This window comes from Strix uralensis, chromosome 15 (genome assembly GCF_047716275.1).
Source record: "Strix uralensis isolate ZFMK-TIS-50842 chromosome 15, bStrUra1, whole genome shotgun sequence".
Classification (NCBI taxonomy): Eukaryota; Metazoa; Chordata; class Aves; order Strigiformes; family Strigidae; genus Strix; species Strix uralensis.
In genome coordinates, this window is record NC_133986.1 from 12,474,653 (window position 1) to 12,499,450 (window position 24,798).

Sequence of the window (24,798 nt, forward strand, 5' to 3'; positions counted from 1 at the left end):
CACCCATTTTGAAAACTGTTTGAAAACACTGCAAAAACATCTAATTACACTGGGACACATTCTATACAGATGCCTCCTTTCCCCTTATCATGTGGGAGGGCAATTTTAACCACCCCAAACGCAAGCAGCAGCACCAACACCCTGATGGCACAGGAGGGAGGATTCCATGGCCGCCAAAGTCCCCCCCATGAAGGCCTTAAGGGCTCTGGGCCTCAAGTGCCCAACCGAGGCGGCGATGCAGCAGGAGGCTGGGAAGGCCCTCACCGTCAGCAGCCGGCTCCCCTGAGGGCAGCTACGAGGGGAAGCAGTGTCCCACCCGGCTGGGGACCCCACCATACCCGCGGCGCCTTCCCTGAGGGAAAGAGCGAGAGAGCGGGAAAAAGCGCTCATGCGCACCCCCCCTCGCGGCACCCTCCCCGTGCGCACTGCGCCTGCGCCCGCTGCTCGCTGGTGCGCATGCGCGGGGCCGCGCGGCCGTTTGGGCGGCGGGTTCGATTCAAACGGCGGCTGAGGGGGAGCGTGGTCGCCATGGAGGGGGAGGCTTCCCGCATTCCCGTCTACAGCGCGCTACACCGTGCCGGCCCGCCCGCAGGTGCGTGCCCTCTCCGGGAGGAGGGGAAGGCGGGCTCTGCCCTGCCTTGCTCCGCCGTGGGGTACCGAAGCCGCGGGGGCGAAGGGCCGGTGTCGGGGAGGGGAGTGCGCGCGCCTCTTGGGGAGCTCTGATACTGTTTTCGGCTGTGGTGGCCGTTGCAAAGTCTAATTTTAGGCTTTATTTAACTGCTTTGTTTCTAGTTAAGACTTCAGTTCACGGGTTTTTTGCTAGACGGACTCCAGTGCGTGTCCTGCTCGCTGAGGTTGTGGATCCTTTCCTTCAGGGGCTCTTACTTCGATAAGTCTTTTGATACTATTTATAGCATTTGAGAAATATGGGACACCTAGGCTTCACGTTAAAAACATGAGAACTAGTCCGTACCAGTGGAAACTCCCATGTTACTCTACTATAAATGTGCTTTTGGGTGTCGTTTGAAAAATAATTACCTTGGGGAGGGAGGAGAGGGAAAAAAGCTTCCTAAACCCACTATGTGAACAAAGCTTTATGTGCTCAAACATCTGTGGTTTAAAGCTAAATAAACTTTATGTGAAAAGTTAGTTCTCTATAGTATTATTTTAGAAATTTATCTATTCCTGCTGAATTGAGACATGGTGCTCTCTTAACTGAGAGTTCCCTGTGGGCTGTGTTTTGTTTTGCTTCCAGTCCTGAACAGTTTTGCTTGGAACCCTGTGGCATGCTGTCTGCTTCATGTTGAGACCTCATTTATTACCACACTTGCATTATCACTTTCAAACTTCCTGTCATTAGTGCTAGCCTGCTAACTATGTTTTAACAGTCTACCATCTGAGCTGTCGGTGGCTTGTTCCAGACCCTTAATCCTGGCTGAAGTTTGAAGACTGCCCTTAGTTGTCACTACCTTAAAGCCTCCATTCTAGCCAGATATAATTGTGATTTACCTCAAATGGAAGGCTTGAAATACAGTAGTTCTGTGTATTATGGAGATCTCTTTTAGACCGTAGTGTTTTCATTTTGTCTTTTTCTTGCAGAAATACAAATGGCTTTTCCTTCAAAGAAACAATGTGTCAGCAAAACAGCAGATCTAGAGTTCAACAAAGATCCTATTTCTAACTTTAGCTCAAACATTCCAGCAGACGGTGTCTTCAAAGCTACAAACCAAGGGTAAATGAAAGGAAAATATTGATGGGTTTATTACTTGGCAAATGTCCTAAAGATGGCTTAGCATTTTGCAGATTTTGTCAAACTAATTGACTTGGTAATCTGCGAGAATTCAGTGATCTTCTGCTAAATGTATTTTACCCGTCTTTTAAGGTTGCCTAAATCTGCCAAGAAAGCAGAACCCCTTTCAAAGAAGACAGCTACAAAAGGGTATGTTTCCTCAAATTTCTGTTAGTTGCCCTCATGCAGTAATGCTCCCTCTTGGAGGGTTATGATGAGCTCTCACCCCTGTACAACTTTCTTGCCAAGTTTGCTGATTAAAGCTCTTGTCAGAAACAAGAACAAATGCTTCAAAAAAGAGCATGTTTATGGAAGTAAAAGAGGTGTGCAATACTGATATTTTTGCCCCTAAATCTTTGATGTTTGGCTCTGCAGACCTCTCAGCAGATACAGACTAGAAGCAGAACTGAAGACCAAGAACCAGCTGTTAGAAACAGCCAAACAACAGCTACACTCCAGACTAACAGGAGCACAGGTAAGGACTGGAGGAAAGACTGAGAGAGCTGGGACTGTTCAGTGGATTCTGTTTCCAACAAATAGGACTTTCTTGAAGCAAGTTTAGATTCAGAATTGCCACTTTGTTATTCACCACCTCTTACCCATCACTCTAGGACACACTTAGCACAATTTCTGTCACGTGCCAGAGGCCCTACTAGCAACCTTCAGCTGTAAAACCTCATTTGATTTCCTAGTTCTCAACCAGTTACTAATCAGTGAGATGATCGTTCCTCTTGTCTCACAGCTCGATTTCTTTACGAGCCTTTGAGACCACCTATGAAATGTTCAAAAAGCTTCTGCCACCATCAGCTGGATCACCCTAATCCAGATGCTTATTGATTCTCTTGGAGAATGGCATTCAACTGGAGGTTGATCAGCTTATCCGATTGCCTGGCAATATCTGAACTGTGTAGGGAATAATGCTGTGGCTTAAAGATTTGAAGATGCCCTTTTCTTCCCAATGTTTATACGCTCTTCAATGCATCAAACTCTTGAATTATTTATATATATGAGAGGGAGCACAAGAAAAGATATGCTAGGGTTGCTTAAAAGGAATTTATCTCTAGGATCAAATTCTTCCAGTAGTTGCTATGACATGTGAATGTGATAAATGTACTAATCCTGCCAAGAAGCAGGAGTATGGGTCTGCAACAGAGTAATTTCCAGCAGTGGTAGAGACAGAAGGGCAAGATCTGGTTCTTGGTGCTAGTGGAGCACTTGTTAAGCCATGAGCATCACACTCAGTATTGCTGACTAATGGGAACAAAATCTCCCTGCAAACTTGGTTCACGCTCAACCTCTGTTAATGACAGGGCACTATAAAGGAGTTAAAGGAGGAGAATGAAGCCCTGGTACAAGAAATTGAGAAGCTCAAGAAATTTCAGGAGACTTGCATGGTGATTTTAGAAAGCAGAAACATTGATCCTGGTAAGGACTATGCACTTCAAATACCATTCTGGTACTTATTCTTCAGAATTTTTTTTTTTTCTTCCTCCTGTTGTGACTGTTCATAAGACATTCAGACTCTGCTTCCTTGCTAAGGAAATACGGCTGTAACTCCTGGGGATTTTTTTTTTCTAGCTTAAGAGAAAAAGCTACTTCCTGTAGTAGGCCCTGTCCTGGATAAACTTTAAGAATAATGTAGTCTTTCTTGTTGTAGAAATTTACTTTGCAAAGCTGTTTGTTCTTACACACAAATTTATCTGTATATTAGAGGTTCACTAATGCATCTCATAAATTAGTTACAGGTGGCAACATTTTGGAGGAGGAAGAAAAGACACAAGAATGCCAGAAGCAGACAATGGTAAGAAAATTTTGAAATAGCAATAGGACTTACACGGGCTTTGAGAGGTCTGTGTGCTACTGCCCTTTTCTACCGATGTTGTGGAAACAGCTGCTGAGACTTACATTTATTGGCATTGTGTTAAACTCTTCCTTTTGGCTCTTCAGCTGTTAACTGAGAAGCTCATAGAAGAATTGAAGCAATTTAATCAAACAACTGCAAAAGAAAAGGAGGTGCTTCAGGTAAGGCTGGGACTTTGTTTCAGACTCAGCCAGGTACGGAGTGAGATTCTGAAGGTTATTTTGCTTCTCCCAGGGCTGCTCAATTCTCCAAATGAACTAGAGGGTGAAAGCCTGCAGTATTACTCATCTTTTGTTTTATGTGCATTAAGAAAACAATGTGTTACTCCCCTTCTATGTAGAGGGCTTAAAGCAAAGTTTATGGTGGGGCAATGTCAGTTCTCATCGCGGCCATTTCAAGTAGAGTCGCATACAGTTGAACTTGAAACAAGGCAGAAGGTGAAAGTGATAGAAATGACTGATTGCTTTCAAGTTGGGCTGAATCAGTTCCAGAGTACAGATGGGAACAGTGCTGGGAACGTGCTCTGCTCAGAGCAGCTCCTCTTGGGAGAGCGTTTTCAAGCCTGTGTTGCAGGAGGTTGGAAGCACCACTGGCAGGATGCTAATCCACCAGTCTGGCTGTTATGCTGGAATTCAGATTTGGTCTAACTTGGAGGCTGTTGCAGGCCAGTGGCCTCAGGCAGTCTCTGGGAACTCAGAAGTACGCATGCACAAGCAGCTTCAGTAATATCGTCGATATACCAACCAAAACGGTCATTAAATTACACCTCTGCAGTTCTTGGTGAGAAGCTTCAGAGCTAATCAATGAAATCGCTATTATAGCAGACTTCCTAGATTTTGGGAATTTATAAGATAATTAAATGGCAATTAAAAGATAAATTGCCATTTTCTGCAAGGAACTGTCAGAGACATCCCAGTCAGGCAAGGCTAATCTCAGTTCAGCAGGCAAGACCCTGCTGAAGAGTTCAGATGCTTTAGTCAGAGCTGCTTTAGAGCTTGGCTTTGCTTTTCGGTACTTTATTAGTAAAACGCCGCATGCCCTCACTTCTTTCCCCAGGCAGCAATGGCCAAGTGGCGATCGGCCGGAGAAGGGAGCCAGCAGTCCCTGGAGAAGCACGCCTCCTTCCAGGCAGAAATCGGGGAACGTTCTGCAGCGCTTGATGAGTTGGAGCTGCTCCTGGCTGTGTGAGGCACGAGGACGGACTGTACTGTATTTTTTTTTTTTTTAATTTTTTTGGATGTTTTACTCCTAACTCCGTGGTCTCTACTTCACAAACCTAGCTCTTAGGTTTGGCGGCCTAAACCTGGGAGCGGGCCGCTGGGTGGTGGCGGGGAGCTGCGGTGCTTGGCTACCCCTGGGGCAAGACCAGTAGCCCTCGTTGCCCTTCCCGCGCCGGCAGGGCCCTGCCCGGACTCTCTTTTCCCTCTCGCCTCGCTGATGCAGCGCTCCTCCGCTTCGGTCCCTCAGCATATTGTACTGATTACTGTTTTTAACCCATTAAACGTACTGGAAGGATGTGGAGACGCCCTGTCCTGCCGTCCGCGCCGGGCCCCACCGGAGGGGCGGGGCGTTCCTCGGGGGGGCGGGGCTGCGTCTGCGCACCAGGGCGGGCCCGGGGCAGCCATGGCGGCGGCGGTCAGCGCCGGGCTGCGCGGAGCTCGGCGGTGCCAAACGCTGGGGCGGTTGTTGCGGCGTGGCTGCGCGGGGCTGGCGGTGGACGATACCGTCAACGGGCTGAGCGAGGAGCAGCGGCAGGTACCGGATCCGCCGGGCTCCTGCGGCCGGGGGCGGCCGCCGCCCTGAGAGGGGAGCGGGAGGACGCCGGGACTCCGGCGGCGCCCCGCCCCCCCGGGGGTGTGACGGGGATGACGGGCGGTGATTGGCCGCCGCCGGGCGGAACCAGCCTATCCCCGGGCGCGCAGAGGGGGCGTGGTGCGACCACGTATCCGCCGGGCGTGGCGGGAACCTGCCCCGGAGGCGCCTCCGCCATGGGACAGCGCACGGGGAAGCACCGCGTAAAAAAAAAAAAAAAGTCCGCTGCGTGCGCGTGGGGCCTGTTTGATCAGGTATAATGACCGAAATATGAGCATCAAAGAAGCAAATCGTAGAATCACAGACTGGTTTGGGTGGGAAGGGACCTTAAAGTCCATCCAGTCCCACCCCCCTGCCCCAGGCAGGGACACCTTCCACTAGCCCAGCTTGCCCAAAGCCCCGTCCAACCTGGCCTTGAACCCTTCCAGGGAGGGGGCAGCCACAGCTTCTCTGGGCAACCTGTGCCAGGGCCTCACCACCCTCACAGGGAAGAATTTCTTCCTTAGATCTCATCTAAATCTCCCCTCTGGCAGTTTAAACCCGTTCCCCTTTGTCCTATCCCTACCCCCCTGATCAAGAGTCCCTCCCTCCTTTCCTGTAGCCCCTTTAAGTCCTGGGAGGCCGCTCTAAGGTCTCCCCGGAGCCTTCTCTTCTCCAGCGAACCCCCCCAACTCTCTCAGCCTGTCCTCACAGGGGGGGTGCTCCAGCCCCCCCGAGCAATTTTGTGGCCTCCTCTGGCCCCGCTCGAGCAGGTCCATGTTGACTGGATCTTGTCAAATCCTCTCAAAAGAAGTGTTGCGGTTCTCACAGCGTGTTCTCTTGCCCCATGGGGGACCTTAAAGTTTAGGATAATAGTTCTTAGCTTTACTGTTTCCCCGTGTTCTACAGCAGCCCAGTGCCAGCCGTCACAGCGCTTACTCCCTGCTGCCCCAGGGTGTGGAGGGAAAGGTAGCAGCTTCAAAGGGTTGGTCCAGACAGGCTTCTGCTAATGCAACTCTCTTCCTTGGTGGTTCTCAGGTCTGGAGCTGTAGCCTTATTTTCTAGATAATTATGACAGTGCAAGTGTACAGATGTACAAAATAAACTTTCTCCTTTCATTCTCTTTTCTTACTGTAGAATTATTCTTTACCAGGTTTGTGTTCATGGTTTGTAGCCTTATGAGCTCGTATTAACTTGATGTTTCTTTGTGCTTCTACAATCAGCAGGTGTAAAAGGAAGAAAATATTATTGTAGTTCATATCTGTCTGGTGGAAAAGCTGAAAAAAAAATCAGAAATCAATCTTCAGTAATGCTAGTGAAGCTGTGAATTAACAGCACTAACTTATAAACTGGCTTAGAGTGTCAGGGATATCTGTCTGAGTCTATTCCTTAGTCTCTAATTGATTAAGATATTTCTTTTTATTGTGGTTTTAAGCGTTTTTTTTCTTTAAAGCTTTATGCTCAAGTTTTCTGCTGTCAACTCTGTAACAATGGAAACATATCTAATGTTTAAAAACTTAAGAAAAAAAATCAACAGAGGGGAAACTTGTTTGGTGGTACTGGAACCCAAGGTCTGGATAGCCATGGAAACTAGCATATCTTTTTAATTAGAAAAAAGAGGCTGCTTTAGTTGTGAGGTTGAGAGAAGGGCAGAGGAGCCTGGGTATATTTTGGTTTGTTGCTTCTGCCCCTTCTGCAGGCTCTGGTTATAGGGTTTCAGTCTCTAAGACTATCCCTTCACCAGCATTAATTTGCAGGAATAAAGGACCAAAAGGAAAAATGGGATTATTAAGATCTATCGTAACATCTAGACAAAGTTCTTAAATCTCCAGATTAAAAACATTTCAGATGTTGGCCATATTTTCTTAGTGTGTGTAAGACTTCTGCAGAATACATGTATGTAAGTACTCAGATTTTAAAATTTAGAAAAAGATTTTGAGATTTTTAACACTTGGATCAATGAGCATACCTGACTTTATAAAACTTTCCGTCTGTAGAAAATAGTAAGATAGCTAATGTAGTTCCAGTTTGATACACTAACACATTTTAATTATTATGCATGCTTATTACAGGCATTTGCATATAATTAAATGAAACCACAAGCAGCTCCTGAATAGGGATAGTACATCATAAGCTCAGTTCATCAGCTTTCAAAGTTTCCTGACCAAAAACATCCCCTGAAGCCCTAGTGCAGGCAGCAGTTAGGGAGCATTCTGTCATGTTGGGGTAAGGTTAAATGCTGAGAGGAACTTAAGTACATCAGTATCTTGTCTTTGAAAGACTAAAAGGCTTTTCCAGGGGTCTTTTAGCCAGTAACATTGATTTCTTTATGTGAAACATTGAAACATTCATTTCTTTATGGTCTTGTGCTCCTGGGTTTGGGATCCTGAAGTCTCCTGGCAGGGAAATGTTGGCAGCATCCTGGGGAAGAAGACAACAGTATATGGATGAGATGTAACGTATGTGTTTCTCCATCTCTCTTCCCAGCTTAGACAGACCATGACAAAGTTCTGTCAAGAGCATTTGGCTCCGAAGGCCCAACAGATTGACCAGGAAAATGAATTCAAAGACATGCGGGCAAGTATTTCATGTGTGCATTTAAAATAGATGGTGGTGAAAGCCTGTCTGTACTTTGATCCTGTACATTAGTTCAGACAAAGAATCCCAGTCCATACCACAGGAACATATGCATTAACTTTTCAGACTTGAAAGCCATAGAGAAAACAATCTTTTGATTTCCTGTTTAAGCTTTTGTTAACAACTTTCAGCAACCTGGGGAAGAATGCAGCCAGCATGCAATTAAAAAAATAATAAAAAAACCCCAGATTGATAATGGTCTTGTTTGGATTCTTATCGTTGTATTTCTGCTTGGCTCCTTCAGACTCCTCCTCTAATACGTGCTTTGTATTCTCCTGGCTAGGGCCCTTTCTTGGACATCTGAGTTTCCTCAAATTTGTTGTGAAAATATTGTGTGCAAATGCTGAAATGTAGAGTTGTTTGACTGTCGAGCTGAAACTTGCCTTCCTAATAAAAACAACAAATTCTGTGTAACGGGAGGGTTTGATTGATGAAAAGGAGAGATCTAACTATTGGTTTTCATAAGCTCCACAAGACTTAAAAAGCTCAGAACATCTGCTAGGATTTCCCAGAGCTCTGATGTTGACATTTTCAGGGATATACGCACAGCTTTGAAGTTAAGTATATAAATTTAGTCTGGCACACCAGATGTCATCCAGAGCTATTGAATAATACTTTTTGAAGTCTCTGGAGACTATTCACTGATAATTATCTTATCAGTGGACACTGAGGCCGTGTGACAAGCGTTCACCTGTGTGTCCATTGTGTAGTGGGGGAGAGGCTGCAGTCTTAAGCAGCAGTGATGAGGTGGCCTCTCCAGCATATGCGTGGTCCTCAGTGGTGACATCTTTTGCTGCTGCATTGTGTCATAGCTTCCCTCTTTCTCTGCAACACCGTGTGCCAGACACAGCTGACGTGTTTGTCTCAAGTCAGGCAGCAGCTCTGTGCCTCGAATCGTCTGCCTCTCGCGTGAGTGCTGGTGTTGCCAGAATGATAAATCTGGGTAATGGGCAAGTGGAGGAGGCAGCAGTCAAAGAGGACAGCTTGTGCCCTGGCAGATGAACTTTGTAGCCTACGTGTGCAACTAAGCAAAACTCAGTATTGCTGTCCAGTCTCTGTGTGTGTCCTGGCAGGCTTGAAAACCTATGGGTTATGTACTTGAGCAGCCCTTGTGGATTCAGCTCCTTTAGCTTTACAAGTCCAAAGTGTTCACAAATTCTCTGTCGTGGTCACCTTTTCTAACTCCTCTAGCACTGCCTGGGAGGTGGGCAGCACCTCTGACTGCCCAGCTTAAACATTCCCTTTTTTTAATCTCTCCCTAGGAAGCCTCCTTGGCTTTAGTTACGAGTTCCTGTTTTACTGGAAGAGTTAAATTGCCAGCTAACAGCAGTTCTTCTAAGTATAGCCAGGGTTTCAGTCATGGATAACTTATGCTAACTACTATTTGTGGCAACCACAGCCTGATAGGCCTACACAGTGCTGCCAAAGCACAGTGACAAGGATCCATGAGGTAAAAGACAAGCATAAATTTGAGTCATAACATCCTAAATTATCTTTAGCAAGAGATAGTGGATGAAAGCCTAGAAGTACTGTTTTTGAAATTAATGGGAGGCTTTAATTCATCAAAATTCTCCTGAGTTAAATCTTAGGACCTGTCCTTCCAGAATTAAATTTAGGTTGTGAATGTTTGCTGAATTCAACAGACTACTCCTGTGTGTAGCATAACTAATGTTAAGTCTGTCTGGGTTCTTAGTCCAAAGGATGGAGCTGCTGCTGCAGGAGGAATAGGTATCGGTGTATTTATCTCTGAGATATCACACGAATAAGGTAAACTGGTGTGTCCAGTGAGCTATCTGGGAAATCTTGTTATGCTGATGCCCTGACTGTGAGCCTGGACTGATTGCTTGTTCTGTATTTGTAGGAGTTTTGGAAGAAACTTGGGGAACTGGGAGTTCTGGGGATCACAGCTCCTGGTAAGTCTGTTCCCACCTTTTACCTTCTGGTGGGTGATTCCTCAGACAAAAGAGAGACTACTTGAACTCACCCGTTCCAGTTCGTAGCAACCTTGTCTGTGATGTGATGTCCATTTTGTCCAGAAGCTCCTACCTTCATGGTTTTTAAAAACTCTTTTTGACAACTTTTTTATCCTTCACTAAATCAGCATCCTTTTTCCTCGTTAGACTTCTGAATGATTACAGAATGCCTTTTACAATTTAAAAGTGCTGTTCCAAAATGGTTTCTCCAGATATAACCTATGCAACTCAAACATGTTTGTGCTTCTCCAATATGAAGCGCTTGCTGCAAGTTTTGAAGAACGAAAGCTATAGATAAAAGTATCCTAGAACAAACATCCATCTCTAATAGGAGAAGTTAGAGGGTATAAAACAATGCTGTGAAAAGCTGTGATAACTAATGGAGAGCTGACCACATCCAACCAGTCAGAAAAAATCAGGGTAAATCTTATTCAGCCTTGTCCAGGTTAGTTGAAAAGTGTTTTGATTAATGTTATAGATTACTGAGGCTGCTGTGGTCATGCTGAATGCACTAACACAGTGTAATGAGGAGAAGCCCTTAGTGGAGAAAAGCAGCCAATGGGGCCTTTATTTCCCCATCGTAAAGTCTGTGTTTCTAGATGTGCGTCTGCAAAGGCTTCTGCAGAAGCAAGCTGAATAGCAATGCGTTGAAATAATGCCGCTGCATTTCTTTCAGTGGCACTGCGTCTGCTTGAAAGAGTCTGTATTTCTGCTTTCTTTCTCTTTACTCTTCCCAATTTACTGCTGCTCCTGTTTTTTCTCACTCTTACCTTCTTTCTTCTTTGATGTTGTGCCTGAGGCTTACAGCAGTTTCCCACACTATAAATAAGCCATCCCCTCATGAGTCCTGTCCTTTTTGATTTCCTCAAAGATTTGCCTCTAAAACCCTCCTATGCCCAGATTTTTTTGCCTTATTTTTGATTGTATAGTTGTGTGCGCTTTCTTTATTGGCATTGGTTTTGTTGTAGGAGGTGGAGACTGGGATTTAGGATGTGAAGATAATGTGAAATCTTCTGAGGGCGTATGCTCAATTAAATGGCATGATTGGGCACCAGTGCATCAAGTCTATTAAGGGAGTGTTTTAAATAAGTGCTTTTTGTTTTCTTCTTAAAACTAAGAAAACTACATCGGTTTGTAATTTTCCAGTTATTTTATAAAGAGCTAAGTTAAGAAATGCAATTATGGAGCTACCACGGAACAATAATACAGGCATGTTGTATATAAAGAGTAATTTTGAAAGGGCAGCATCATTCTAAATCACACTGTGGTTTGTATTATACGAGGAGCCGTCTGGCAGGATTATTTTCTTGTACCTCTTGCAGGACAAAGCAATCATGGGCCAGTAGTGCTTAGAGCAGGCAGTTACCTTTCCTTTCTCGAGGCAATAGCACCAACCCCATCCATTCTATAGGAAGGAACAGAGAACTCTCTTGTTTTGGCATATGTAAGAAATTGTCAAACACGTCTTTTAGGATATTGATAGTAGAACCCTAAACCCTGATTTGTGGTAGAGAGAGGTGATTTCAGAGGATGAAGAGCCCTGCAGATGAGGAGTCAGAATGAGTGACGTGGGAGGAAAGGCTGCGTGTAACGCCAGTGGCGATTGTGTTAGTTTGATGAGGTAGGGCAGTAGCCCTCCTCGAGCCCCGGTTACGCGCTCAGCTCTTTGGTCACTCTGAGTGTACAAACACATTCGCTTCTGCTGTTGTTACTGCTTGCTTACAGCATCCGTGTTGATGATGAGTAAGTGCTCCTGGATTAACTCCCTGACTGCTTTGCAGTGTTTATGTCCTCCTGTTTTAGTTCTTCTCTTAGCAGTACAATCACTTGCTTCTTGCCTGTAGAACAAAGCTTTTACACTGGGCTGTGACTGTATTTGTGCGTATATAAGTGTGTGTGTAGGTATATATATGTATATATTTATGTAGGCTGTCAGCTGCTCAAGGCCATTATGCGTTTCTCAGCCTTCTCTTTTTTCCTGCCTTCTCTCTCCCCGTTCTACTGTGTGCCTTTAATCTTTACCACCGGTTTTAGCCTCAGCTCAGTGGGCCTATCTAGGCTCCCAGTTACGATGATTGTGCTGCTCTGTCTGACTTCATCTTCTCTTGAAATCCACGTTCTCGCCACTGGTGAATTACATTCTTGTTTTGAATTGTCCACCCATCAAAATGCTGGTCTCCTGGACGTTTGCGGGCTTAGAAAAGTCCTTAGTGCCCCACTTTTTGATCAGTTTGAGGATTCCTCACTTGTTTAGGGGTCCTTGTTTATAATTAACAAGCATGGACTTCACAAAGTTGGCCTGTGTTCCTTTGTCCGCAGGTTGCCACTTTGTGATTTAATCTTCGTGATAACATTAAAGGTGGTTGGCAAGAAGGACTCACTATTGTGCAAGTGTCAGTAGCATGTTTTAGATGTATCCTTACGCATGTTGTATGTATAAAACTATGCTGTACAAGTAAATTGTTGATTATGCTGAAGAAGCAATATCACTGTGCCTTTAAGGTAAGAAAATTGAAATTCAGAGCGGATGGGGAAAGCCAGAGGTGCCCAGCTCAGGGACAGTGTCAGTCAAAACCAGAAGGTCTCTTCAAGTATCTCAGATCTCATGCAAGACTGAGCCCGACCTTGGGATCCAGCACACATGTGATATACTCCGTGGTGGTTAACGTGAGGTTTCTCTTCTCTTTTCAGTGGAATATGGTGGATCTGCTTTGGGGTATCTGGACCACGTGCTGGTTATGGAGGAAATTTCTCGTGCATCAGCAGCTATTGGGCTTAGTTATGGTGCCCACTCAAACCTTTGTATCAACCAGCTAGTGCGTAACGGCAATGAGGCCCAGAAAAACAAGTACTTGCCCAAGGTATGTGGCTGGAAGAGGGGGGAAACTGGAAAGCATTTGGGTTTTGGCTGCGTGCAAGAATGAGTGTCTTTTACAGTGTGTTGAATTGTAAGCACTAGCCGATTTCAGTCACCCAGCCTTTAGGAAATATTGTACTTGCCAAACTTGCCCTTCTCTAGCTTGTTAATTTTTGTCCTATTAATCCATCATTAAGACCTCAGCCTGTGCCAGGGTCCATGTATGTAGGCAGCATAGTCCAGCTCCCTGGAGCTGTGTTACTAAATGAGGCTTTGAGGTGACACTGGATGATATTCTACCAACTTCCCAAATATTGATATTTCTGGATGAAAGTCATTGCTTTCCTATTTCCTATTCTCCATTTCTCATTGCCCAAATTCTTGGTTTGCCTGTGCTTATGAACTACATGTGAAACTTCTTCATCATGTGGGGCACTGATGTTTGTGACTCATAGAAGCACAGAATGGTTTGGATTGGAAGGGATTTTATCACAGACATACATATAGAAGCTTTTCTTCTTGCCCTTGACATCCCTGGCCAGATTTAAGTCTATCAGAGCTTTGGCCTTCCTAACCTGATCCCTGGCTACCTGGACAGTTTCTCTGTATCCCTCCCAGGCTCCCTGTCCTTGCTTCCACCCTCTGTAGGCTTCCTTTTTGTGACTGGGTTTGTCTAGGAGCTCCTTGTTCATCCATGCAGCCTCCTGTCATTCTTACCTGACTTCCTCTTTGTCAGGATGTTGACACTCCTGAGCTCGGAGGAGGGGATCCTTGAATATTAACCAGCTCTCTTGGGCCCCTCTTCCCTCCAGGGCTTTATCCCACACTACTCTGCCAAGCAGATCCCTGAAGAGCCCAAAGTGCTCTCCTGAAGTCCAGGGTAGTGAGCTTGCTATGCACCCTCATCGCTGCTCTAAGGACCCTGAACTCCACCATTTCATGGTCACTGCAGCCAAGGCTGCCCTTGAGCTTCACACTCCCCACCAGCCGGTCCAGCACAGCATCTCTCCTCCTTGGCTCCTCCATCACTTGCAGAAGGAAGTTCTCATCAACGCATTCCAGGAATGCCCTGGATTGTTTGTGCCCTGCTGGGTTGTCCCTCCAACAGATATAGGGAGGGCTGAAGTCCCCCAGAAGGGCCAGGGCTTGTAAACATGAGGCTACTCCTGTCTGTCTATAGATGGGCTCATCCACCCGCTCCTCCTGGTGGGGTGGCCTGGAGCAGACCCACTATAACGTCTCCTGTTCCTGCCCTCCCTTTAATCCTGACCCGCAGAGCTCGTGCTCTCCAGCTGGGCACTGACATAGAGGGTAACCCCCCCTCCTCCTTTCCCCGCTTGTCCCCCCTAAAGAGCCCGTGTCCTTCCATCCCAGCACTCCAGCCATAGGAGCCATCCCCCCATGGCTCCCTGATGCCAAAGCCCGGAACCCTGCAGCTGTGCCCACGTCTCCAGCTCCTCCTGGTTATTCCCCATGCTACATGTGTTTGCACAGGAGTGTTTCAGTTGGGCCCCGAGGAAGCTGACTTACTGGCTGGAATTGCTTTGTGCTGCTCCTCAGGTGCTCTCCTGCTGCCCTGGGACCCCTCGCCAGGCTCTGGGCACCTACTGCTGACACTGGCACCAAACTGGTAGGAGTGGGGTGGATTGAGGTTCCCCAACAACTTTAGTTTAAAGCCAAAAGCATGTTAAACAAGTTTCAGTATTTAAATGCATGAAGAAACTTAACTAGTACATTGAATCCCAGCTACTGAAATTATCAGTGCAAGAAACTTGATTTAAACCACATGCAAAGTACAGTGTTGTTTCCTCAAAGCATTGTGCAGCCCGCTGATATGTAACCCTGAATTGTCCTCGTTGCTGCTCAGGTGTGTTTTAATGCCCTTGTTCACTGCCCTTCAGTGAGATGTGCCATCACTTTAGTTCTTACTTGTCTTGGTTCATGACAGAGGTACTCAACTAGTTTTGAGCAGATCATGAGGACTTCTGTAGAAATGCATTGATGGATTGAATTAGTTGAACATGTATGTTAAGCATTGAGTCTGTTTTTAAAAATATAAGGGATCAAAAGGAGGAGAAGACTGACAAAAGTACACAGGGAGAAAAAAAATGGAAGGAGAAAAGGGCAGGATGAAAGGAACAGTGAGGAGGAAGCAACAGCTATGCCAGAGCCTGGTATGAGCAGGCACAGAAGGAGGGTGTCCATCTGCTATTGTGGTGCGAGTGTGGGGGAACGGGCTGTCAGAACGTTGCTGAGAACTTTGCAATCTCTTTTCATCCCCCTCACTGGCCTTTTGTATTTAACAACTCTTGTTTATGTGGAAGGGCAGTCGTAAAGCACAGAACAAGGAGCTTGTGAAAGGCATATGTCTGCCTGCATGGTTCTTCTGGCACCTTCCCGGGGGTGGTGTTTTATAAGCAGGGCTGCACTCATCTAGCCCAGACACGAGTTGAGTCATCCTTCTTGTCCCACTGTGACTTGATTCTGTGCCCCCAGCACAGCAGCACAGGACAGCTCCCTGCGAGGACTCGACCAGGAGCAGCAGCTCTTGTTTGCCATTCTTACATAGAACAGCTACTGTGGAGATTCAGTGCTGAAAAGAAAAAAAAAAAAAAAAAAAGAAGGCAGGCTGAAGAGGGAACAGAAACAATGCAACTATTCTTGCTCCCTTTCTTATATTTGCTTTTTCTTCCAGCTAATCAGCGGGGAGCACATTGGAGCCTTAGCAATGAGCGAACCCAATGCTGGATCTGATGTTGTGTCCATGAAGCTGAAAGCAGATAAGAAAGGTAAAGTCTGTCGTGTGCTGCCTGGATAGATAGCTGGTGTAAATAACATCTCCAGTAAATTTAGACTGACCTCCCCAACCCCAGTGAGATGCAGTGCTTAGTCTTGGGTGTACTAGGCCATGTTTGCAGGCCTGTGCTGCCTCCCAGGAGATTCACTGTGTGATTAAGCCAGGTAGTGAAGACACAGGGGGGATGGTTGGAGGTCTAAAAGCAGACTTCCAGTTGTCGTGGTGGAGGTTGGTGGTGTGATGGAACCAGTGGTAGGTGCCTCAGTTTGTCAGGCATTTGTTAAACTGTATTTGGACTCCAGAAATTAAGGAAATGAGTTTTCTTGAACTTGGGAAGGATTTGTGCGTGTTGTTTGTGGGGGTCTTAAAGGGCATCCTTGGAAGCCTGTTTTGAAATAAATGGAGTGAGGGTATAGGTGTTGCTCTGTTGTGAGCTAACAGATTGCAGCTCTTTGCTTCCAGGAGACTACTTTGTGCTGAATGGGAACAAGTTTTGGATCACCAATGGGCCAGATGCAGATGTTCTCATTGTTTATGCTAAAACTGATGTTAATGCCGTTCCAGCCTCCCGAGGTATAACTGCCTTCATTGTGGAGAGGGTAGGTTTAATCATTCTCACAAGCTTATTGTAGTGTGGTTTTCAAAACTCATGCCTTCACCCTAACTGGCTCATTTAGAAGCCAGCTAGTTTTCTTTCTATAGCTGTCAGCCCCTTGCTCAAAGACAAACTACTTTCTGCCTGAATTTTACAAACCCATGAGACTAGTCCTCCACCCCAGTGACATGTACTGCACTGGCAGTCGGGCTCTCCTGGATTTTCGTATCCAAGCATGTAACCACTCTTTAGCACTAGCAATGTAGAGAGAATGGACAAGATTCTGATATAAAGGGCCTTGTTCGGTGCCAAAAATTGTCAGAGATATTGGAGGCCTTGTAAATACATCCTACTATCCCATTATCTAACTTCGTGTGGGGTTTTTTTAAGCCAAGACATTGCTCTATTCATTTCTTCCCCCTATTTTCTTGCACTGCCCCTGTGAAACCCTGAAATGACCCAAACATGCATGCAAAGCAGTACAGGCCAAAGGGAGCAGAAACGGGCTGTTCAACGGGGAGCCCTTGGAAAACAGGGATCTGTTGGGTTTTTTCTTCCCTTTTAATTATTTGAGGCCATGCTATACACATTTCTGTCACCACAAGGAAGACAGGAAGCCATAATAAAATAAACAGCACTGGAAGTATAAAATCTCAAGAGATCAGTAGACCTTCTGATGGACTTAACCTGACTTAGCTCAGATAATGGCAAAGCTTGCAGCCCTTACTCTAGGAGAGTCAGGGTTGGCAGCTGTCCAAATAAATATTTATTTAATGTTTATGTGCATGAGAAAATGGATGGGCTCAGTTCATATGTGCCCCCCACGTGTGCATGTTTCTCTCCTCATTTGCTTCCCCTGCACTTGCACTCACGCCTGTTCTTCTTCCCAGAGTGGGCAGTTCCCTTTGACTCCCTCTGGTACCCTATGCGTGTTCGTCTGGTCAGGGAAATTTCGCAGATCTGTAGTGATTTTATTTATTCTGCCAGAATTGAGCTTTGAAATGTGTTTTTACTATCTTGACCTTGCAGGGAATGCCTGGTTTCAGCACAGCCCAGAAGCTGGATAAGCTGGGAATGAGAGGGTCTAATACCTGTGAACTGATCTTTGAAGACTGTAAGATTCCGGGTGAGTTGGGTTCAAATCATGGTGCTATGCATGCGGTGGTTTCCTGTCTTCTTGATCAGATAAATTGGATCGCTAATTACATGCATGTTCAGACTGTGACCCAGAGGGCTTTGCAGATGGTTATCTGCTCTTTGGCAACCGCACAACAGAGCCGGTGAAACTGGAAAAGTGCAGTCTTCTGGATTCCAGGGAAGGAGCACATCCCTTGCCAGGTCACTCCTGTTTCTCTCTCGTGGGCCTAACTCTTAATCACTGCTTCTGCAAAGCCTAGGTGAGGCTTCCACAGAAACGTTTTTGTTTCTGTTGGAACTCCTCGTTTTGTGTATAGGAGAGCTTATTTGCCTTGAAGTTTGGTTTTTTTCTCCAAAATTACTGGAGACTAGCCAACGGATTTTGGGTTTGCCTGTAACATTTCTGAGTTCTTTTAGGGTCAGGGCCTGAAAATGGACACCCTTTTCCCCATTAGTTAGTACAGCAGGGGCCACTGTAATGACCATTTTTGTTACTCCAGTGGCTATTTTTGCTGATAGAAAAATACAGCCTCTCTATAGCAAGTGGAGGATATGCCTTATCTGAACTCATGAAAATCCTAATTGCATATCTGCAGAGCAAGTAACTCTCCTGCTCCCCATACACCACCAAAAGCTGCTTTGCAGTAAGTGGAAGAGTTTCAGCTGAAATCTGACATTTCTAACTTTATTGGATCCCTCTGCTCTGAAATCAGAAAGGCCAGTGCCCCAGTCTTCAGATCATCTCCTGGGTAATCATCTGTACAGAACAGCATGTTCTCATGGTAACGGGATTTCCATTTTCGGATAACTCGGAGAAGAACATCACTGCAGTGTTGAAAGTTAACACACTTTGCACTCTGGCCATTAATGCCACTTCTGATCTTCTGCCTTGGAAGCTGAGCCAGTTTGATGCCGTTTCCTATGTCTGCAGGATCTCTCAGATCAAGATGTCCTCTAGCACAGCAATTCCATCCACTGTACAATAACGTGGGTTTCATTGCCAGCCGTGCTCCACGGAGTGGCTGGTGTTTTATTCACAGTAAGTGTTGTCCTTGGATTCATTCGGTCATTTGCATTGGTGAAAGTTGGTTCAGAGCCCCAACGTTTTCTTGGTTTTCTGCTGTGATACGCAGCCGGCAGGTCTGCTCACCTTGTGCAGTCAGCACACATGTCCTTCAGCTCACCACATACCCACCCATCCCTGTCCCTGGACGTACAGGAGGGTGTGCAGGCTCTTCAGTCCTTTTTTAGCTGTGAGAGGTCATTACTCATGAACAGCTTTCTCACTTTATTATTACTGATGCTGAAATTTGTGTTCTGTTCTTCAAAGTACTGTTTGCTATTAGTAATTTTCTTTCTTGTCTGTGGGGCTTTTGAGCTTTTTCTCTGAAAGCCAAGCTTCATTCTTCTTCCTCTTTCTAGCTCCAGGATCATGAGGGTGGCCCTGCAGAGGCTACAAAAACATAGAATCACAGACTGGTTTGGGCTGGAAGGGACCTTAAAGCACATCCAGTCCCACCCCCTGCCCTGGGCAAGGACACCTTCCACTAGCCCAGCTTGCCCAAAGCCCCGTCCAACCTGGCCTTGAACCCTTCCAGGGAGGGGGCAGCCACAGCTTCTCTGGGCAACCTGTGCCAGGGCCTCACCACCCTCACAGGGAAGAATTTCTTCCTTAGATCTCATCTAAATCTCCCCTCTGTCAGTTTAAAGCCATTATCCCTTGTCCTAACACCCTTTTCAATAAGCAGGAGACAAGGCAGTCCGTGAGCTTCTGAAAACCCGATTATTTATTCCAGGAGGCTATCTGCATGTGTCCAAGTCCTGTCTCATTTTCACTTTGCATATCACACCTCTGGGATCGCTGGTGATCAAAGCCTGAAGTATATGTCGGTTCTCCTATATGGTGTGATCAGTGGATAATCTCTGTCCATCTACAAAGCACAGCTGTTAGGCTTTAAGTTCTCTCCTGATTGTAAGAGTGCAGCCTTGCTGAGATGAGCCTTTTGTTCCTGCTTCTCTTTTTATACTTGTTAACATCAGCACGTGCTTTAGATTGTCCTGCAGTGAAACCGTTTCTTGAGGTTTTTTTCCTCAGACCATTATCTAATGTGGCTGTTTTCCTGTTTCATTTTCACAGAACTAATACTTGTCTTTTTAAAACGTTTATTTATAACAACTGCAATGTCCTGTTCAGCCCCGCTCACAGAAGGGGGGGTAATGTCTGTATTCTCCAGTTGTGGAATATATATCACTCCACTGCATGGTAAGAGGTGAGCTTTGACTGCTTGCCTGTGTAAGCGTTGGCTCCTGTACTGGGAATGCTCCCAGAGGTGACCCAAGTGTGTCAGAGCAGGATCTACACTCATTTCAGATGCAGACTCAGCAGACATCAGGTGGTGCTGCTGTCCCTTTGGGTTAGCTACAAAGGACTGGCCTGGTGAAGGGGGCTCCCACTTTGTCCTCCCAGGCTGTTAAGTCTTCTGTTCCTGTTGGTACAAATGCTGAGCTGGAAGATCTCTGGACAGCACCTTACTCTTTAGAAAACAGGCAAGAGAGTAGCAGCAATTGTAGATGCACTATATAACATTTTACCGCCTTTTCTTTTTTTGGCCTTGGTTGGATTGAAAGGACATTTCCATGCTAGGAAGTGTACGTAGCCAAACTCAGCGCCTGTCTGCCTCATCCTGAGTGTTTGTGTCTCAAGCCAAAAAGAAAGGTGAACGGGACGGAAAGTTTGAATCCTCTCTCCAACAAACACAGGCCCTCAGACAACAGCTTACCTTAGTTTTGCGCATAAGTAAATCCCTTTCCTTTGCCGATTGCAGCTGAAAATATCTTGGGGACGCTGAGCAAAGGAGTCTACGTTCTGATGAGTGGATTGGATCTGGAGAGACTGGTCCTGTCTGGTGGGCCGCTGGGGTAAGGGGCTGTTATCTTCTACAGCTTGTAAGGCCAGAAGGATCCTTTGCCATCACCTGGCCCCGTGGGTCTCCAGGCAGGGTTGCAGCTCTTGGTAGGATGCGTCTTGGATGGAGAACTGAGATACTGGGGCAGCTTCTGAGAGAAGAGGAGAGGCTGGGTCAGGGTTGTGGGAAGGGAGCGAGCTGCAGAGGAGGCAGGAGCAAGGAGATCCCAGGTGCTCTTTAGCTTTGTTGTAGCTGCTCTGATGGGCTCCTGCTGCAGGGGACTTGGCTCAGCACTCCCAGGCAGCCGCGGCTTTCTTTGCCTGTGCTTCACCTTTCCCTCTGCTCTCCTCACCTCTTCACTCCTCATGCAGGTTCTGTTCAGTGTGAAAGCATCTATGTGGAACACCCTCTGAGGGGCAAGGGATAGAAGAAGCAATGCCAGAAAAACAATTTGCAAATCTCTGCCTTACAGAGGGCACAGGCCACAGACCCTCCAGAGCATGCTTTTGAAAATAGTAGCCTTGATGTAAACATTTCCAGAGATGGTGAATCTGCCTTGATCCCCAATTGCTGGCTTGTGTATCCCTGCAGTATGTATTATTCTGGGAATAACCAGCTTATTTGCATTACCAATTCCTTAAAATCTAAAACACTATCCAGACTGTCACATAGAAGGACCACTGGACTGGATAAAGGGTTTGTTCTTCATTTATTCAGTCCTTAAGCTCCCCACTAATTACTTTTACCATACAGTCCTTTTGTCCTCTCAAGTGGTCTCTCTGTACTAATCCTCATGTGGAAAGACCATCTTCCACAAAGCAGAAGGAGGACTTTTCACCCTTCTTGTTCCTGCCTACACTTTTTTATGGTATTGACTAGTGCTCCTTGAGTTGGTGGTCTCTGGAGATGCAGGGCAGCACAACCTGTCCTGGCTACAGTTGTAAGGAAGCTCTTCAACTCTTCATCTCCATCCCCTCAATTAAGAAGGTAAGACCTTACCACAAGATGTCCCAGATGAGCAATATGTAGAGCACCAGGGAGAAAAATGGGACCTTTGCATTTTATTCTTAGCATTGTTTGAGTGGAGCTGTAGGAAGACAGCAGCATATCATTTTGGGTATAGAACCTTTTTGCCTTAGATTGCACTTCCAAAGGTTAATTATTATTAATTAATAGTTCTGTTTTCCTGCATATCTGTGCTTTTCCTAGGCTCATGCAAGCTGTTCTTGACCACGCAATTCCATACCTACATGTAAGAGAAGCATTTGGACAGAAAATTGGCCACTTCCAGGTGAGACAGAAAAGGAATTAGAAATTTTTGTCATCTTGCTTTCCTCTTCAAAAATGAGAAGACAAAGAGCTCTGTCGTGGGAGGGCTTTGCATGGAGAAGGTTGCCTGTAGTTTGTACTGGGGCTGCACGTTGTGATGATGTGGTGAGAAGGTTAAAGGGTCTCTGAAACTGTTTACCTGAAGCCACTGTTGGTGGGCGAGGGGCTGCGGCTGACGTTGGGGGGGGTTGTGAACTGACAGAACCTCCAGCTCACTCACGTCTGCCCGAATCCATGTCTTCTTGTTTGTCTAGTTTCTCTGAGGTAGTTTGGGGAGTGATGATCCCCGGTGCTCATGCAGAGAATCATCTCCCCCTCACTCATTTCATGTCTCGCTTGCCTTCTGCGACATGCAGCTCATGCAGGGCAAGATGGCTGATATGTACACACGGCTGATGGCGTGTCGGCAGTACGTCTACAATGTGGCAAAGGCCTGTGACCAGGGCCATTTCAATGCCAAGGTGAGCTGGCTTCCACCCGGGCTGTGTCTGCATCTGCGGGGGGGTTCCTTTCCCTTTGGTCCCACATCCTGAGCAGGGTGGAGGTTCTGTACTGGGGGTTAAAATGACTTGCTCACAGCCCGAAGCGTGGTTTTTAGCCCCCAAAGAAAAAGAAAGCCTTGTTCTACAAGGTAACAGATTTAGCAGCATCCACAGGTGTTTATTGGAAGCCCGAACACAATATCCTGGCTATTGTAAGGGGCTGTAGCAGTTATTTCAAGGTGGTGGTGTCTCCACAACCAGCACTGTCACCACCCCTCCACCAAAGGAGGGCACCAAGTGTTTAACAGTTGGAGCACAGAGCCCTGCATCCCAAATCAAATCACACTGCTCTCCTGTGGGTATGATGTGCATTTGTGAGAGACCAGCTCCCCTGCTGCACTCTGGGTTTTGTTTTTCTGTCTTCACGTGGCCTTTACAGACCTGACGCAGTGTTCTGTAGTGACAGAAAAGCTGCTGCGGCTTTTTGCTCTCTGGGGAGTGAATCCTGTGCCTTTGTGATCGAGTAGTTCAGGCTTGTCAGCAGCTGTCTGTAGGGTAATGGAAAGCTTGGAGAAGGGCAGGTGGCCCCTTTCCTGACTGCCCTCTCCTTTAGGACTGTGCGGGAGTGATCCTGTATTCCGCAGAGTGTGCTACCCAGGTGGCTCTGGACGGGATTCAGTGTCTAGGTAAGTCCCTGGCAGCATTTGTTTCTTTGAGTGATGGCTGGAGAGAGCCAAGCATGGTGCAAGAGCAGTGCTCTCTCCCGTCCCACCCTCAGCCCCTCAAATCAGAGAGAAGAAATGACTTTTGATGACTTTTTGGTTGCAGGTGGGAACGGTTACATCAATGACTATCCAATGGGGCGTTTCCTGCGTGATGCCAAGCTCTACGAGATAGGGGCAGGCACCAGTGAAGTGCGCAGGCTGATCATTGGCAGGGCCTTTAATGCCACTTTTAAGTAACGTCCACCAGTGGAGAGGCAGCACCCTCACCACCACGAGGCCTTTGACCGGAGAGGCTGAAGCGCACAATTCTTTTTTTCTTCCTGCTTGTGATTCTGGGATCGACACTTGTGGCCTCTCTCCTGCTCTGCAAATAGATGCTGTTGGACTGGGCTTTGACAAAATGAATCACATGGTAGCATGGAAGGAAAAGTGGGGTTTTTTCTCTTCTTGTGATCCTCCTGATTCATCCTGTTCATAAACCATCCTGAAGCTCAGCGTTATGGGGCAGATGCTCACCCAGGGGATGTGTCCCCATCAAACCAGGCTGGTGAGCACTGTGCCTGAAACGAGGGGCAGCCACTGCTAGGCGCAGAAAGCCAAACCCCCCTCAAAAAAAAAGGAACGATTTTGTTCTTTTAAAAAAAAAACTGTGTGCCATTAAATAGCATTTAGCATATTCCTACTGGCAGGTGAAATTTCCCATTGTGACCTTCCAATGGGATTAATAACTTCCATTTTGGGAACTCAACGCCAGCAGCACGGTGGGCGTGGCTGTCAACGGATATCCAGGCATCACTGACGCACAAGCAGTGTTTTAGGTGATGACTCCTAAAACCTCATTTCATACCACATCTGTTTTCTCTGCATACTTCCTTTCCTCTTCCTGCTGCTTCTCAAGATATTTCAGCACAGCCCCAAGACTGGGCAGCTCTGACTGACGGCCTCCCGCTGGGTTATTCATTCCGAGGTGTCACCATCCATCACTCTGGGAACAGTTAAAACGTCAGACCTGTATTGTGACATCCGTGAATGAAGCGGGCAGGAGGAGGTTGACTTTTTCGGGTTGGGGTTGTTTGTTTTTTTTCCGAAGGTTGTTCTTTCGACAAAAGCATGTACTCACACTCCACCTTCGGTTGGCTGGAGAAGTCAGAGCGAGCACAGCGGTGTTTGTGGGTGTTTTCAGTGCATATTATGTACAGCAAATTGAAGTTTACCTAGCCTTATTAAAGCAAATGGCACAGTATACTTCCAGCCTTAAAGAGTGAATCACAAAGAGAAATTGGATGTTGTAAATATGACAGAACAATTAATTAAACAGTTGCCATGTAGGCAACTTCCCAGTAGTTTAAAAAAAGAGCTTTAAGCTTTGTGTATTTTTTGGTTATAATTTACATCCGTCTCTACTAGGTGACAGTAGACTAATACAGAATTTTAAAATGCCACCGATTCAAGAAAAATTCACCTTCCTGAATTGCCATGTAGGTCACCAAGTGTTTTATATTTATAAGAGTTATAAAACTTCACTTTATCCAGAGATAGAAACAGCATCTAAAGTCATGGTGGCAGTGCCTTCTTCCTAAACTTCATGTTTATTCAGCTGCAGTGGATGGCTGTCACTCTGGAAGGGTCCCAGGGTTTAATTTTCAAACTTCATCTCTGGATGGAGGTAGCAGAGAGTGGACAGAGGTGACCCGTCAAGAGTATCTTGTTGAGCTGCACCTAAAAGTGCTTTGGAAATGAGCCTTGAAACACGAAGTGCGTTACTCTACATTAATGTAAGAGTTTATTTAAGTGACCAGGGACTTGTATTTTATCCCAGAATGACTGCAGATATCGTCTTCTGTACGTGCAAGTCACAAACCGCTGCAGTTGCTACACCCCAGCGTGGTGCCCTGTGACAGCCCGAGGGCAGGAGTTCC

General features: G+C 46.3%; 2 protein-coding genes across 3 annotated transcripts; both read left to right on the forward strand.

Moving 5' to 3' along the window:
• Positions 1-476: 476 nt before the first annotated feature.
• On the forward strand, positions 477-5,165 carry KNSTRN (kinetochore localized astrin (SPAG5) binding protein). Of its 2 annotated transcripts, none has more exons than XM_074884662.1 (8): positions 477-592; positions 1,600-1,732; positions 1,883-1,939; positions 2,165-2,264; positions 3,100-3,214; positions 3,529-3,590; positions 3,737-3,811; positions 4,707-5,165. In XM_074884662.1, the coding sequence occupies exons 1-8, from the start codon at positions 529-531 to the stop codon at positions 4,836-4,838; spliced, it is 738 nt and encodes a 245-aa protein (XP_074740763.1). In that variant the 5' UTR covers positions 477-528; the 3' UTR covers positions 4,839-5,165. The 2 variants fall into 2 exon arrangements, with proteins under 2 accessions (XP_074740763.1, XP_074740762.1); XM_074884661.1 differs by adding an exon at positions 793-854 and having other exon boundaries at positions 487-592; positions 3,737-4,835.
• Positions 5,166-5,243: 78 nt separating this feature from the next.
• On the forward strand, positions 5,244-24,235 carry IVD (isovaleryl-CoA dehydrogenase). The gene is made up of 12 exons (XM_074884660.1): positions 5,244-5,405; positions 7,929-8,018; positions 9,940-9,991; positions 12,743-12,912; positions 15,604-15,697; positions 16,168-16,304; positions 17,330-17,426; positions 20,263-20,356; positions 21,553-21,634; positions 22,029-22,133; positions 22,768-22,840; positions 22,983-24,235. Exons 1-12 carry the CDS (start codon positions 5,274-5,276, stop codon positions 23,114-23,116), a joined length of 1,260 nt encoding a protein of 419 aa, XP_074740761.1. The 5' UTR covers positions 5,244-5,273; the 3' UTR covers positions 23,117-24,235.
• Positions 24,236-24,798: the final 563 nt, after the last annotated feature.

Excerpts from the sequence above, each read along its gene's own strand:
- KNSTRN (XM_074884661.1), top strand. The coding sequence starts at position 1,608 with ATGGCTTTTCCTTCAAAGAAACAATGTGTCAGCAAAACAGCAGATCTA. Across the intron at positions 3,215-3,528 it reads AAGCAGAAACATTGATCCTG|TTACAGGTGGCAACATTTTG; the intron begins GTAAGGACTATG and ends CTCATAAATTAG. Across the intron at positions 3,591-3,736 it reads AATGCCAGAAGCAGACAATG|CTGTTAACTGAGAAGCTCAT; the intron begins GTAAGAAAATTT and ends TTGGCTCTTCAG.
- IVD (XM_074884660.1), top strand. The coding sequence starts at position 5,274 with ATGGCGGCGGCGGTCAGCGCCGGGCTGCGCGGAGCTCGGCGGTGCCAA. Across the intron at positions 17,427-20,262 it reads TGAAGACTGTAAGATTCCGG|CTGAAAATATCTTGGGGACG; the intron begins GTGAGTTGGGTT and ends TGCCGATTGCAG. Across the intron at positions 21,635-22,028 it reads AGAAAATTGGCCACTTCCAG|CTCATGCAGGGCAAGATGGC; the intron begins GTGAGACAGAAA and ends TGCGACATGCAG.